The sequence below is a fragment of the Phyllobates terribilis genome, unplaced genomic scaffold (genome assembly GCF_046119375.1).
Source record: "Phyllobates terribilis strain yellow unplaced genomic scaffold, ASM4611937v1 Scaffold_4__5_contigs__length_816908805, whole genome shotgun sequence".
Classification (NCBI taxonomy): Eukaryota; Metazoa; Chordata; class Amphibia; order Anura; family Dendrobatidae; genus Phyllobates; species Phyllobates terribilis.
In genome coordinates, this window is record NW_027362764.1 from 693,132,652 (window position 1) to 693,148,959 (window position 16,308).

Genomic DNA, 16,308 nt, shown 5'->3' on the forward strand with positions numbered 1-16,308 from the left:
TTAAACCTATTTGGAGTCCTAAATCTCACCTTTTTTGAAAGACATAACATGATAACATACAATATGCAAGGCTAGGGCTATAGGGCAACCACTGTGAGATAATATCTAATGAGTGTCAGTGTAATGTAACAACAACCACAAGCTTTGCTGGAAATCTGTTGATTATTATACCTTTTTCAGTGGTGGTCAGTACACCATTGGGTCATCAGCGATCAGAAGATCCCAATGGAGCACAGTTGGGCAGAAGACTGATACTTTGCGTGACAGAGTTGGATTCCCCATCACTCTCTCCTCCCTGCCCCCACCGTCTTCCAGTATTGAGATCCACGTGAATTTATTTGCTGCAAATCGAATTTCTGGGGAAATTTAAGCAAAGCCGACATATTCTTATTTCAATTGACCCACTCAACTCCAGTCACATGCAATTGTGATCTGCTTGTGACTAGAGATGCATGCTACATGACAAGTCATAGACAAATCAATCTTTTTGGTTATGCTATTTGGTAGCAACTACATGTAGCAAGACCAATATACCTTTGCAGCCCTAATTCTTAAACTTTGCCCCAAGAATCATTGCAGGAGTTGAACTCAAGCTCATCGCTCTCTTCCCAGGTAAAACTGATAATCTACACGCTGCATTTCAAGGATCCACCTCTAATGTGGGATTTATGGCTCTTGCCCTCTATTCTGCTCTTTTTTCTTATTCTGGATGGGACACACTGAACTTCGTCACAGAAGAAATTAAGAAGCCAGAAAGGTTTGTGATTCTGGATTCTTTCGGTAGGTGATAAATCTAAATCTCGGTTCAAACCCAAAGATCTCTAAAACGTGATGACGCTGGTGTGCTTTCATGAAAACCTATGTCAGAATGGCTGCATATATTTTTAAAAAACTTTAAAGAAAATCTGTCATCTCTAGGGAAACTTTATAAAGGAAAAGAAAAACATAAAATGACCCTCATGTATTAGAAAAAGTCTAATTTAGTGATTAAAGCACTGGGCGTTTAACAAAGTGGGACTAGAGTTGGCTGAAGTGCTCTCCACTATCTCCCTATTATGACATCTTTGTGAGACCTCCTGTTTCTGAGCTTGGAGATATCAATGTGTAGGGGGAGACTCTGTGCAGCATATAAGCAGATTCTGAGCTATTCTATGCTCAGCTCTACTATGCATGCTGGCGAAAGCATGATCGTGCCCTGAAGATCCCCATAAACCACAAATGAATTGTGGATCTTATGAATAATAATGAATATTGGTCATATAGCAGGCCATAGGCACTACATTCAAAACTATCAATTGTCACCTCATTCATATTAATAAAAATGGATGATGGTTCTGTCTTCACTTTCTGTCTACTCAAGGAGACAGAAACATCCAAGGGCACGCTGTAAGTAAAAAAAAAATTCCAATGTTTGTATATCAACCTATAAGTGTTTTATTACCCATCACATTGATTACCCATCAAACACCCAACCATCTCTATGATGGATAGATCAGTCATAGACAACTAAGGGGTTAAAAGTAGCTGTACCTTCTTCCTTTATGTGGGCTGCATAATTTACATGGAAAAATCATGTAATTTCATATTCTTTTTGTGCTTTTCTCAGAGCCAATAGGTCTTCTTTAAACTTAGTCTCTACGCACATAGCTCGATTGACAAAATCCTCAATGTTCCTCCTCCCTGCTGCTGCTAAGAACTTACACTGCTCAGTACAAGCTGCAGCTGTCAGTCATGCTGGGTAGATGGAGACTCTCACTCTTCAGATGGACTCATAATGTGATCCGTTTAGTAGCAGAATTTAGTAATTCTGACATTTTTCAAGGCAGGTACAACCAGCCTCATCAAGATCTGATTAATTATGTATGCAGTTTTTATTGTGAAATCTTGTGACAAATCCCCTTTAATTATTAAATATTCTTGTTTTTTTCCCTATATCCTTTCTTCAGAAATCATAGTTATGCATGTTTAAGAGAAAATAGCAGCATGAAGTTTGCATCTCTTATGTTTACTCTTCTTGGAGGCTCCATTAGAATCTATATACCCTTTAATTAGTATTCACCCCAATTATATTTGATTAATGTCATTAAATTTGATTTTAAAAAACCTTAAAGGGACACTGTCACCATGAAAATGCAGTCTAATCTGCCGGCACCATGTTATAGAGCAGGAGGAGCTGAGTAGATTGATATATAGTTTTGTGAGAAAAGATTCAGAAAATCCTGTTTTAATCTTTCAAATTTCTGTTTTTTTCTGAGATTTTTGGCCCAGTGGGCGGTCCCTTCAATGACTGACAGTTACCTTTGTATGCACTCTTATACAGGAATGCTGTCAGTCACTGATAGGACCGCCCACTGGGCCAAAAATCTCAAAAAAAGCGGAAGTTTAAAACTTTAAAACAGGTTCTTCTGAATACTTTCTCACCAAACTATATATCAATCTACTCCACTCCTCCTGCTCTACAACATGCTGCCAGCATGAACTATATTTTCATAGTGACAGGTTCCCTTTAAAATTGACCTAGATCTAGTATATTATTGATATGTGTATCCGGTGGATCTTCATATTTAATTTAATACATAGTTTTTTTTATAAATTGTTTCTATGTTTTGTTTTCTTCAGGAACCTTCCTCTTGCTATTGCCATTTCAACGCCGATAGTTACCATTATATATTTGCTAACCAATATTGCATACTATGTGGTTCTGGATATTTCAGCTGTTCTCACAAGTGACGCAGTGGCTGTGGTAATTCCTCATAAACATTACATAAAATAATGGTGATTATTAATATAATTATCATCACGTGGTTGCAAGTCTAACATTATTGTTTTCACAGACATTTGGAAATGAAGTGCTTGGTCATGCTAAATGGCTTATCCCAATAGCAGTGGCGATGTCTTGTTTTGGTGGACTTAACGCATCCATAATTGCCGCTTCAAGGTAAGAGAATATCTAGGCCACTAACTGCATTAGCCCCGCTTGTATATAAAGGGGTTCAGTCACCCACAAAATATAAATTAAACTACTTAAACATTTATACAGGGAATTTAGCCCTTATAAAAACCATATTAGCAGTATATATTTTAGTGTTTTAGTGGCAGAGAATTATTTCCCTTTTTCACATGCAAATTAAGGCACTTTGATGCACCTTTGGCTTGGCCAAGGACTCCATGTACTGTTTGTTACACTCTTTAATTTGTATATTGAGCATGTTCCCTGATCTTGATTGACAGTGCTTGCTCGCCCCCTAGTGAGCACTGCCTGAACTCAATCCACCTTCCTGCTTTTGATGAGCGAGCATGCTCGTCACTGCTCAGTACTCGCCCGAGCATCTCACTGCTTGAGATGCTCGGTGCTCGGCGAGTACTTCTGGGATGTTCGGGCAGGAGCTCGAGTCCCCGCCCCGCATGTTTGGCGCTGTTTCAACAGCAAATAAACATGAAGGTATTGCCTGCCACTCACTGTAATGCCGCAGCCATTATTAGGGTATTACCCTATTGTGTGCTTCTCCCTTCACAGTCATTGTTTATTACCCTTCAGACAGGCAGAGTAGGGAGAGGTACTGCTGAGCTAGGGAGAGAATTGGCGGTTTATTAATCAGGTATTAGGTATTCCACAGCTATATATACACATCTGAACTAACAGTCCTTCTAAGGACTAATCCGGCTGCATATTATTAATCCTAGTGATAGCAGGAGTTAGGCAGGCAGAGTTTGTGGACACTGTACACAGCAGAATAGGGTCCATTGCACATTCTGTCTGCTGCTGTTATAGATATCAGGGCTAATTTTTTTTTTTGCTTTTAATCCTGATTATTTATATTTATAACGCCACTGCATAAAACCGTGGTCATCAGACGTGAATCAATATTACTGTGTTGATAATCGTCACATTTTTTGGAGCGTGCCAAATATTACACTCCACTTAAAGTCTGCCAATTGTGTGTTGTTCAACCTATTCACAATTGGTCACTGACCAGTACCACATCTATAAGGCCACTGCCTAAAACCTTGGTCATCAGACGTGATCTGATATTACTGCCGTAATAATCGTGGCATTTTTTTGAGCGTGCCAAATATTACACTCTATTTAAAATGGGCAAGGCGCGTGGCAAAGGACAGGGAAGTCGATGGGATGCTGATGGTGCACACAGAGGTCTCAGCCATGGGCAAGATGAAACTGTGCCTGCTGATGGAGGCACAAACATCCACATCATGTTGAGCTACCTTCCTGTCCCAATTTCTAGGGGGCTGCGGACACCACTCTTGAAGCCAGATCAGTGTGAAAAGGTTGTTGGTTGGATAGCAGATAATGCTTCCAGTCAGTTTGCCACCACCACCACCCTGTCTTCCACACGGTCCAGTATCAGTAGCCGTAAGTCTAGACCATATATTCCTCACCCTGTTCTTCCTTCCTCCCACCATGCCGAGTGCCCGGAGACAAGTGATCCCACACTTGGACACTCCGAAGAGCTGGTCACTTTCCCATTTATAGATTCATGCCTCTCATTGGGCCGGCTTCAAGCATGTAGCGATGCCTAAATAATTGACGTCCTTGTCCCAGCACAGCGTTCAGTTGTCCTTACCCCAGTCCTTTGAACGCAAGCGCAAATATGCAGCCAACCACCCACAGTCCAAAGCGCTAAACTGCCACATATCTAGACTGCTTGCACTTGAAATGTTGCCTTTTAGGCTCGTGGAGGCAGAATATTTCCGCTACCTCATGGTGGCGGCCGCCCCTCATTACTCGGTCCCCAGTCACCACTATTTCTCCCGCTGTGCTGTCCCTGCCTTACACAAGCACATGTCCCAGAACATTAACTGTGCCCAGTAACTGGGAAGGTCCACCTAACCATGGACACATGGACAAGTGCTTGTGGGCAGGGACGGTACATCTCACTGACTGCATACTGGGTTAATATAGTGGAAGCCAGGACCACATCAGCCGGAAGCTGGAAGCACTTCAGCACTGCCTTGGCCAAGTAGCAACAGGCTGTGCTGAAGCTAATGAGCTTAGGGGACAAACCGCACACCGCTGCAGAGTTGTTGACAGCTGTAATAGAGCAGGCAGATCTGTGGCTGTCACCGCTGAGCCAGGCATGGTCGTGTGTGACAATGGCCGGAACCTGGTGGCGGCTCTGAAGCTAGGCAAGCTCACACATGTACCATGTCTATCACATGTGCTCAACCTAGTGGTTCAGCGGTTTCTCAAAATCTACCCAGATCTGCCTGATCTGCTTGAGAAAATACGCCGCGTGTGTGCCCATTTCCAAAAGTCACCTACAGCTTCCGCTGCCCTCGCCGTGCTTCAGCAGCATTTGCAGCTTCCAGCTCACCAACGGGTGTGCGATGTCACCACGCATTGGAACTCAACGTTGCATATGTTGGGAAGGATTTGTGAGCAGCAGAGGGCAGTTGTTGAGTATCAGCTTCAACACGCCCATCAGTATACAGGTCAGCCTCCGCACATAAGAGCTGATGAGTGGGCATAGATGTCTGACATCTGTGCTGTCCTCCAAAACTTTGAGGACTCCAACAAAATGGTGAGCAGCGATGACGCCATAATTAGCGTCACCATCCCGCTTCTCTATCTACTGAAACGCTTGCTGCTCACAATTAAAGAGGAGGCATTGCAGGCGGAGCATGATGTCATGGAGCAATAAATCATACAGGGTGATGCCACACAACCCAGCCTCATCTCATCCCAATGCAGATTTGGTGATAATGAGGAGGAAGAGGAGGAGGAACAGGAGCTGTTTTCCTGCTCTACAGATGGTACTACCCACACAACAGTCATACTGTCTGTTCAGCATGTATGGCCTGAGAGAGGGAGAACAAGGAGGAGAACCAGGATGAGGAGGAGAGCATGGATAGTCGTCCTCTTGGTCAGGACAGGGAAGTCTTGGCTGTTGGCAGTCCGGCACACATGGCTGACTTTATGTTCCGCTGCCTTTCCCGTGACCCTCGCGTTGTACACATTTTGGGCGATAGTAATTACTGGTTGGTTACACTTCTAGACCCACGCTACAAGGAGAACTTTCTATCTCTTCTTCCCATGACGGAGAGGTCTAATAAAATGTTGCAGTTCCGTTAAAGAATTATTAAAAAAATTCCCATCTGACAATGCTGGCGGCAGAGGTCACAGATAGTTGGACAACCAAGGAGTACAGGTGAGGGAGACACAAATACTATGCAGCAGAGGCAGGGGAACACTGTCAAAGATGTGGGACAGTTTTCTCAGACCCTCCCAGCATCCAGGCTCTGAGGCGTGGGGTACTCTGACAAGTAGGGAAAAGTTTTGTAGGAGTACCTTGTTGACCGTACCAACGTCCTTCGTGACTCCTCCATGCCTTATAACTATTGGGTATCCAAGCTGGACACGTGGCATGAACTGTCTCTCTACGCCTTGGAAGTCCTGGCCTGCCCTGCCGCTAGCATTTTGTCAGAGCGTGTTTTTAGTGCCGCTCTTAAACCGAGCATGTGCGCTCATCACTAATTAGCACGATTTTGTAATGTAAAGTACAGACATAGCTGTAATGGGGCTGTAATACTGATTACATTGATACCTTTAATGAAAAATCCGCTTTGTTGTTCTTCTTAAATCACCAGATTTTGTGCTAATTAGATTTGGGTGCACAGGGGCTGGACTATGCACTGGGTCTTCTCCTCCCAGTCTGTGATTCCTGGCCCCACATCTGCTTCTTCTGTTTGAAGAGGAGATTTTAAGTAGTGGAGACAGATCACTGAATAAACAATGACCTGTCATTCACAGACCGGAGGCAGGTGGAGGGGCCGGGGAATCACAGGCAGGCAAGAGAAGTCCGAATGAACAGTTCGGCCCCTGTGCAGAAAATTCCAAATGGTGATTTAAGAAGAACAACAAAGCCGATTTCTTCACCAAAGGTATCAATGTAATCAGTATTACAGCAACATTACAGCCATGACTTTACTTTACATTACAAAATTGTGCTGACAGGTTCTCTTTAAGCTCAGGCAGTGCCCACTCAGCAAGATTGCCCAGAACAAGAACTGTCAATCAATATCAGGGAAAATGTTTGAAATGCAAATTTGAGGGAGTAAGAATGCACTGAACTTTGGACCTTGGCAAGGGTGCACCAAAGTGATTTATTGACATTAGAACACTGAAATATACACTACTGGTATGATTTTTGTAGAAGTTCAGTCCCCTATATCCATTTTTAAGTAGCTTATTTTGCATTTTGGGGGTGACAGATTCCCTTTAACTGAATATTAATTAGGTTTTCCCATCTGGGCCATTCATAACATATCAATGTAACCCACATCTGTCGGTCATTTTTGCACTTATATCCAATTGATATGGAGTGTCATAAATGTCCCAAGTAGGCACACCCACCTTAAAGCCTATGTACACACCATTGTGTACAGTTGTAATAGCATATCCATATGGTTGCATGTGACTGTACTATACCATGGAATGTCCCCAATTTGATATTAAGGTTTTTTGGTCATATTTGATATCAATTTTAAATAAAACCGTGCCAGGTTTGATTATAAGGTAATTTACAGAACTGTTCCCTTATACAAGGATTGTGTTTAATGGAAAATATCTTCCACATTTGGCACCTGACACAGTGTTAAATAGCAACACAAAATCGGTCGTGGTAGGCTGCCATGTGCTTGAGGGCTTATTAGGATAGGATTTGCCACACTCTTACATCAGGGGCATCATCAGCCGTCTAGATGCATGCCATATGTTAGATCTACTGTGATTAGAAGGCTCTGTTCACATACCACTTCAGCTGCTCCAGGTATATGCCTTGGCAGAAGGTGCAATGTGTAAGGCTATCTGTGGCCAGAATGTCCTTAATGAACTCTAATTGTAAAATAATGTGGTCAAAACCACTGTAATATGAATATACAATGTGCTCTCGTTTCTAAAAGCTTTTCCTCTATAAAATAGCCTTTTTACCATATCTATCACGTTATGCTGTTTATACTAATGTGATGTGTAGCAATGTATTTTGATTCTCGTAGACTCTTTTATGTTGGAGCACGTGAAGGCCAACTACCAGCAAGTTTGAGTCTGATTCACCTGCAAAATTTTACTCCTGTTCCTGCTCTTCTTTTTAATGTAAGATACAATGTTTTATCAAAAACAGACTGGTGTATTAGTGAACTATTCACACAAGAATACATTAAATTAAATCAGTATAACCAATAAGACTTACATGCACTCACAGAACAGGGACCACTCCACATCCGCCATCTTGGAGATGCTCACGTACATCCTTACGCATGCCCATTTTGGGCCTTTTTTTCGCCTATTTCCAAGAGCTAAGGTGTCTGCAAACATTGAATGTATGAAATTTGGTCTGCATTACTGTTATATAGAATATACTTATAAACCATTAAGGTACTTAGTGCATAAATTGGTCAGTTCATGAGAGCCCATCATCCACAACAAAGCATTCCGTTCTTTGATGGGACCCTAACATAACGTGTATCAAACATAGCTCTCCTGGGCTAAAAGCCTACAAATTCAAAGGGGTTGTCCGGTCTAAATTGATAAGTCTGCAGTCACTCCATGTGACTAAAAACTTATGAATCCCCCCAGTGAATGCACTGTGTGCTACGAGGATTAGCCAGTTTCTGAGCCCGGACCAGCAGGTACGTATTCATTGTGCACAGTACCAGACAGAGCTTGTGTAGTAGGTGCAGCCTTGCTCCATATACTTGTATTGAGCGAGGCTACGCCCTGTCTAGTGACATGACCGTCCAGTGGGTGTGACAGTCTAGTGGACGCTGCCTCGCTCAATACAAGTATATGGAGAGCTGGGCCGCGGCCACTAGATGGGCTCCAGCCAGAAGTATGCATGACACATACGGGCCTACCGGTTCTGGCTCAGAAACCGGCGGATCCTCGTAGAGCACTGTGCGTGCGCTGGGGAATTCAGAAGTCTGCAGTCACACAGAGTCACTGCAGACTTTTCATTTTAGGCCGGACAACTCCTTTTAAGTGTAGATAGTATCCAGAACTAATTAAAAACAGACTTAGGCCAATGGAAGGAGGAGTTCAGCTAAATGCTGCTGTATTCCATTGTTTGCATATTATGCAGTCATAGCACTTTGCACCAGTTCACACTTGCTTAATTCTATTTGGAGGTGCTGGTCAGTTTTTTGTTGTGTACTATCTTAGCCTTCTATCTATGTAAATAGCAAATGTATAACACCGCCACATATGTACATAACTTACTATACTATTGACAGCCACTAGAATGCCCACAGAGTTTATTCTTCCCACAGAGTTTATTCTTCAGCGTCCCACAGGCCACAAATAGACACATATATCTGCATTATAATGTCCAGCTATATTCCATATAGAAAATAGGTTTAATCATTAGACGTGACAATATAGTCTTGTCTTCTAGGGACTGATGGCTTTAATATATCTATTTGTGGAAGATGTTTTCCAGTTGATTAACTACTACAGCTTCAGCTACTGGTTGTTTGTCGGACTTTCTACTGCTGGATTGATAGTATTGAGGATCACACAACCTGATAGGTCCCGTCCTGTGAAGGTAATACTTCATTCATAGAGAAAGCATGAAGAGATCATCATCAGAGCATGAAAATCCATAAAGTATGTTTTTCTATTAATTAGGTTAGACAAAATTAAACTTTTCTAACTAAAGTGTGGTATAATTTTTTTTGTCTCAAATATATTAATATTAATATAAAATAAACAGGTCCAGCTTCAGAGTAAGGCATCATTAGGGAGTGAATGGGGATTTCTGGCAAACTAATGAAGGTTGAAGCGGTTTTCTAGGACTATATTATTGATTTGGCTAAGGCACCAATATCACATTGATGGAAATCATGTTAGTAAATTTAAAAGGGGTTGTCTCATCCTCATTATTCTGGAGCTCTTTGCGCCCTTGCCTCACAACTTCCTGCTTGCCCAGGGGCAGTGTGCTCCTGATTGATAGACAGTTTGGACTAGTGGCATGGTTGTGCAGCTGGCCCCAACTGTGCTCATGGATTCTGCAGCAGCGACAGCTTTGCCTGTGAAACGTCTAACAGTGGATGTGATATATACAGTAGTGTTCAAAATAACAGCAGTGTGTTCAAAAACATGAGTTCAGCACAAAATCTTTATACTATTTTTTATTTCCATGCATTGGGAACATTGCACACTGTTTTCTAATTCAAAACATGAAGAGAAATGCATATAATTTTTAACTACTTTACAGAAAATAACAAAAAAATGAACATTGGGCTGTTCTAAAAAATAGCAGTGTCTATATTTGTCTTTACAAATTCACAATATGTACTTTTTTAGGATTTAGCATTCCTGTGAATTGCTAACCTAATATTTAGTTGTATACCCACAGTTTTTTAGAACTGCTTCACATCTATGTTGCAAATAGTCAACCAACTTCTGGCACCTGTCAACTGTTATTCCAGCCCAGGATGCTTTGACTACATCCCACAATTTTTTGGCATTTCATAGAATCATAGAATCATAGAATGGTAGAGTTGGAAGGGACCTCCTGGGTCATCTGGTCCAACCCCCTGCTCAAAGCAGGATTCACTAAATCATCACAGACAGATGTCTGTCCAGACTCTGTTTGAAGACGTCCATTGAAGGGGAACTCACCACCTCTCGTGGCAGCTTGTTCCACTCATTGATCACCCTAACTGTCAAAAAGTTTTTTCTAATATCTAATCTGTGTCTCCTCCCATTTAGTTTCATCCCATTGCTTCTAGTCTTTCCTTGTGCAAATGAGAATAAAGATGATCCTTCTACAATGTGACAGCCCTTGACATATTTGTAGACAGCTATTAAGTCTCCTCTCAGTCTTCTTTTTTGCAAGCTAAACATTCCCAAATCCTGCAACCGTTCCTCATAGGACATGGTTTGCAGACCAGTCACCATTCTGGTCGCTCTTCTCTGAACTTGCTCCAGTTTGTCTATGTTTTTTTTAAAATGTGGTGCCCAAAACTGTACACAGTATTCCAGATGAGGTCTGACCAAAGAAGAGTAAAGTCCGATAATGACTTCACGTGATCTAGACTGTATGCTTCTGTTAATACATCCCAGAATTGTATTTGCCTTTTTTGCTGCTGCATCACACTGTTGACTCATGTTCAGTCTATGATCTATTAGTATACCTAAGTCTTTTTCACATGTACTGTTGCTTAGCTCTATTCCTCCCATTCTGTATATGCTTTTTTCATTTTTATTGCCCAGATGTAGTACTTTGCATTTTTCCCTGTTAAAAACCATTCTGTTGGTTACTGCCCACTGCTCCAGTTTATTTAGGTCTTTTTGAATCCTCTCTCTCTCTTCTCTCGTATTGGCTTTGCTTCAGAAATTTCATTTTTGATGTCACCCCACAAGTGTTCTATGGGATTAAGGTCCAGTGATTGGGCTGGCCACCCCATAACCTCAATTTTGTTGGACTGGAACCAAGATTTTGATCATTTACTACTGGTGTGTTTAGTTTCGTTGTCTTGTTGAAACACCCATTTCAAGGGCATATCCTCGTCAGCGTAAGGCAACATGACCTGTTTAAGTATTTAAATATATGCAAACTGGTCCATGATCCCTGGTATGCAGTAAATGGGTCTGGCACCATAGTAAGAGAAACATGCCCATATCATGATGCTTGCTCCACCATGCTTCACTGTCTTCAGAGTGTACTGTGACACTGTGGCTTGAATGCAGAGTTTGGGGGTCATCTGACGAACTGTCTGCAGCCCTTGGACACAAAAAGAACAATTTTACATTCATCAGTCCACAAAATGTTTCTCCATTTCTCTTTAGGCCAGTTGATGTGTTCTTTAGCAAATTGTATCCGCTTCAGTACATGTTTTTTTTTAACAGTGGCAGGGCAGCACGGTGGCGCCTTGCAGCGCTGGGGTCCTGGGTTGAAATCCCACCAAGGACAACATCTGCAAGGATTTTGTATGTTCTCCCCGTGTTTGTGTGGTTCTCCTCTGGGTTCTCCAGTTTCCTCCCACACTCCAAAGACATACTGATAGGGAGTATAAATTGTGAGCCCCAATGGGGACAGTGCCGATAATGTGTCTGAATTGTAAAGCGGTGCGGAATATGTTGGCTATATAAATAAAAAAAATAAAAAAATAAAGACTTTGAGGGGACTTCTAGCTAAGAGATTAGCTTCACACAGGCGTCTTCTAACTGTCACAGTACTCACAGGTAACTTGAGACTGTCTTTGGTCATCCTGGAGCTGATCATTGGCTGAGCCTTTGCCATTCTGGATATTCTTTGATCCATTTGAATGGTAGTCTTCCGCTTTCTTTCTCTCTGGTTTTGATTTCCATTTTAAAGTATTGGATCATTTTAGCTGAACAGAACATTGTTTGCACTTCTTTATAAGTTTTAGCCTCTCCAATCAAACTACGCTGTTCTTCTGAACAATGTCTCGAACGACCCTTATTTCTCAGGCTTTCAAGGAGAAATGCATGTACAACATGTGCTGGTTTTACCCTTAAATAAGGGCCACCTGATTCACACCTGTTTCTTCACAGAATGATTGACCTCACTAATTGAACTCCACACTGCTCCACAGTGTTCAATTAATTATTCAAGTACACAGACTCAAAAACATGCAGATCATGGATGCTGAGTCTGGTGGTTTTCTTAGAATCTACTGCACCAACTAGTAAATTGTTTAACTTGTGGTAATACAATTTATACCAAAAACAGTGATTAATCTGGTTATTCATATTGGACTGCTATTATTTTGAACACTACTGAAGAAAACTCATGCCCACTTTGCTTCTTTTTTACTCAGCATAAATTGACGTGCGGTGCGTGTTTCAAATCCACAACATGTCAATTTCTCTTGCGGATACGTTGAGTTTTATGTGCAGATTTTCCCCATAATAATATTAATAATAATTTTTATTTATACAGCGCCAACATATTCCGCAGCGCTTAACAATTCACAGGTTCATATACAACAGTCATAAGTAACATACAGTTCAGACCAAAAGTTTGGACACACCTTATTTAAAGATTTTTCTGTATTTTCTTGACTATGAAAATTGTACATTCACACTGAAGGCATCAAAACTATGAATTAACACATGTGGAATTATATACTTAACAAAAAAGTGTGAAACAACTGAAAATATGTCTTATATTCTAGGTTCTGCAAAGTAGCCACCTTTTGCTTTGATGACTGCTTTGCACACTCTTGGCATGTAAAAAAGTGCACTCAAAAAGGCAATAAAAAAACACAAGTAATCTAATTTACATAATAGGTGCAGAAATGGTGCAGTAAATCTGAAACATCTAAAATGCACCAAAAGCTCTTTGTGGGAACATAGCCTTAAATGGGTTTTCCAGGTTCTGACAAACCATAAAGGTTTTAAGTGATATATAACTTAATAACAGAACCATAATACATAATCAATAAATCAGTCAGTCACTCCAACGCGGCCACTGCGCAGTTTCTTTTTCCTTCCGACTACCCTTTTAACAGCAATTCACTGGGCTCAGTGGTGGATTCCATGAGACCACTGCAGAAAAGAAAGCAGGGATCAGCATGGAGCACCTGAGCTGCGGTGCTTGAGTTTTGGGGATTTTATTTAGGTAATAATTATTCTGGTATTTTATACCATGTTTAACCTAATTTTTGGAAATTCTGGAAAACCCTTTAAATTAAAAAATATAATTTTTTTCTGTATGAATTCTGAAATATTTTTTTTTGCTTACAGGTCAGTCTCTTCTTCCCTGTTGTGTATTGCATCTGCAGTCTTTTCCTTGTTATTGTTCCGCTCTATAGTGATGCTATAAATTCACTGATCGGCATTGGAATTGCACTTTCTGGAATTCCTGCTTACTTCTTAGGAGTTTATTTGCCTTTTCAGAAGAAACAAAAATTGCTAACTTGTATTAGTGGTGAGTATGAAACCGGCTGTGTCTATGGTTGCTTATGTGTCATTATATCTAATGTAACTTGGCTTTGAACGGTGAAGAATTTTTATGTTATCCAGATATGCAAATTGTCTCTTCAGAGAGGAAGAGGACTAGAACTCTAGGGCCACCTATTGGAAGCAGCGATCCTAATAGTCAATATCATATACGTTACCCCTTAGACACCAGTGAAGAACCTCCCACCTAGCTAAGTCAGCTCTCATACTTTGCACTGATGAGGGGCAACACCCCGAAACACCGTGTCTGCAAATTGAGATTCTGGTTTGGCTTTTATCCCAAGTCATATTGCAGGTCTCGTTAAAGAGTCAATATTTACTTTTAGGAATCAAAAAGAAAGAAAGCCAGCTCATCGACCATGGCAATAGGTGCACGGAACTCCGTCCTAATGAGACACGATCAGCAATAGAAATGAAGTATAATGCTCCAGCTCCTTGGAAATAAAATCTAAAATGTATTTAGTCCATATTAAAAACATATACTATTGCTTTACGACAGCACTGAAATGCACAAAATTGCACCTGCGTTTTGTTTGTGTTTGGGATATCATTAGAACGGGTGCGTCTCTGTCACTGCTTTTGGAGGAATTCAGCTGTTTGTAACACTGTTGTTTACCATTATATGTGCAAAAAATGCTGCCAAAGTGCAGCTTTAAAGGTAATGGGGTTAACAATAAAATTTTGCATGGTTGCTATACACAGGGCTGGCCTTATAGGAGCTTTACTCCATCCTCCAAAGTTGAATTGTTTAATCATATGCAGTAAGTCAGCCAACGTAGCTACAAAGGAAATAGGAGGTTAAAAGGGTTGTCCGGTACAAATCATTAAGTCTGCAGTGATTCTGTATAGAAGTGAGGCCGCGCCCACTGGCCGGGGTATGTATAACACATACATAACCTTGGGTTCAGCGTCTGAAAACGGCAAATCTCCGCAGTGCACAGTGCATGTGCTGGGGTGGGGGGATTTAGGAGTCGGCAGCTACACAGAGTGCCTGCAGACTTATTGATTTGGACCGGACAACCCCTTTAATAACATTTTTGCAGACTGCATCCACTTCTAGGGGAAAATGTGGGAATGGGCTAAAGGTTTATTCAGTTTTGAGTTTGTCATGTTTCCTTCGCGCCATTCTATATTTTCTTCCACGTCTTCATGTCATCTTCATTATACTTCATCTAGCAGTGAATACAGGCAGACAGGATTAGATCATTCAACATCAACATAGCTACTATCCAATAAAATAATATATTAATAAATTAACAGCTACTGCAGTTTAAAGTGTTAATATAGAAACTAGTCTTTATCCACTAGCTCAGAGAGAACTGGAAATTAGAGCTTACAGAAAACTAGTGAAAATTGCAGGATGAAAGTCATATTATGGTTAGAAAGAGTTATTCCTCAAGTACGTACGTACACACACAAACAGCTTATTCTAAAATGTTTCCAAAAACACATTGATTGTATAATGAAATGCTCAGGTGAAAAAATGATTAAATGTATCCTTAATTTTATTAACTTTTGCAGCTTGGATGACGAAATACACTCAAATTCTATGCAACTCCTGCTTAACAGACCTGGACGAAGACAAAAAACTCTAATGTTACTGATCTACAGTTACTGATCTCAGAGTTACAGATCTCTTCTGGGAATGGATTATTACAACTTTATGCACTGATAATCATCCACAATGTAATTAGAAAGTTTTTTTTATGATTTATGTTTTAAATAAATTGAACATTGTGTTTTTGCAATAATCTTGTGCAGGGGTCTAATTATAGGGAATTAAGATACAGCAAGTACCATAAAGGCTCTCTACTTAATAAAAAAAAAAATTACAGTACCATAAATGGTGCAAATCAGTGAGAGGGACTTGGAACACATTTTGCTCTGAAAACTTTGATTTTATGTTTTTATTTCATATATTCTGTGTTATTAAAGTGCCAACCATTGTCTGTATTGTTCATGAGTAAAAGAAATGTAAATCAACAATTTTCAGAGGTCCACACAAAGTTGAACTTTTAATTTGGATGCTCCAAGATTCCATCTTTCTATATCTTGCTGCAACTACCGATGAATGGTACAATAGAGATTTCTTCACATGTAACCTACAGAAAAGAGTACGTATCCTATACCGCAATCTCTTTATTTCAGTAGAGTTACCAATCTTCTCTTAATATAAGGCCTCATTTACACACCTTGGTATGCTTCATATAATCATGAGTGCCAAGTTTATTACAAATTATTGTTAACGGAATTGGACCCTACTTGAGCACCTTCCCAGTACTTCCATGGTTTTCTTTAATAAATTTCAGGAGTAGGCATCAGGGAGGTTACTGATTGTGGCACAGAAAACACCAAGATTTCTT

At 40.7% G+C, this 16,308-nt stretch overlaps 1 protein-coding gene across 3 annotated transcripts in view; it reads left to right on the plus strand.

The window, feature by feature from the left end:
• LOC141265889 (Y+L amino acid transporter 2-like) overlaps positions 1-15,696 on the plus strand; it is a 64,718-nt gene extending 49,022 nt beyond the window's left edge. For all 3 annotated transcript variants that reach the window (XM_073679554.1, XM_073679556.1, XM_073679553.1), the window contains 7 exons: positions 613-757; positions 2,620-2,743; positions 2,835-2,938; positions 8,014-8,110; positions 9,408-9,557; positions 13,730-13,913; positions 15,467-15,696. In XM_073679554.1, coding sequence (XP_073535655.1) covers positions 613-757; positions 2,620-2,743; positions 2,835-2,938; positions 8,014-8,110; positions 9,408-9,557; positions 13,730-13,913; positions 15,467-15,540 — 878 coding nt within the window. In that variant the 3' untranslated portion in view covers positions 15,541-15,696. The remainder of the gene's footprint in view (positions 1-612; positions 758-2,619; positions 2,744-2,834; positions 2,939-8,013; positions 8,111-9,407; positions 9,558-13,729; positions 13,914-15,466) is intronic.
• Positions 15,697-16,308: the final 612 nt, after the last annotated feature.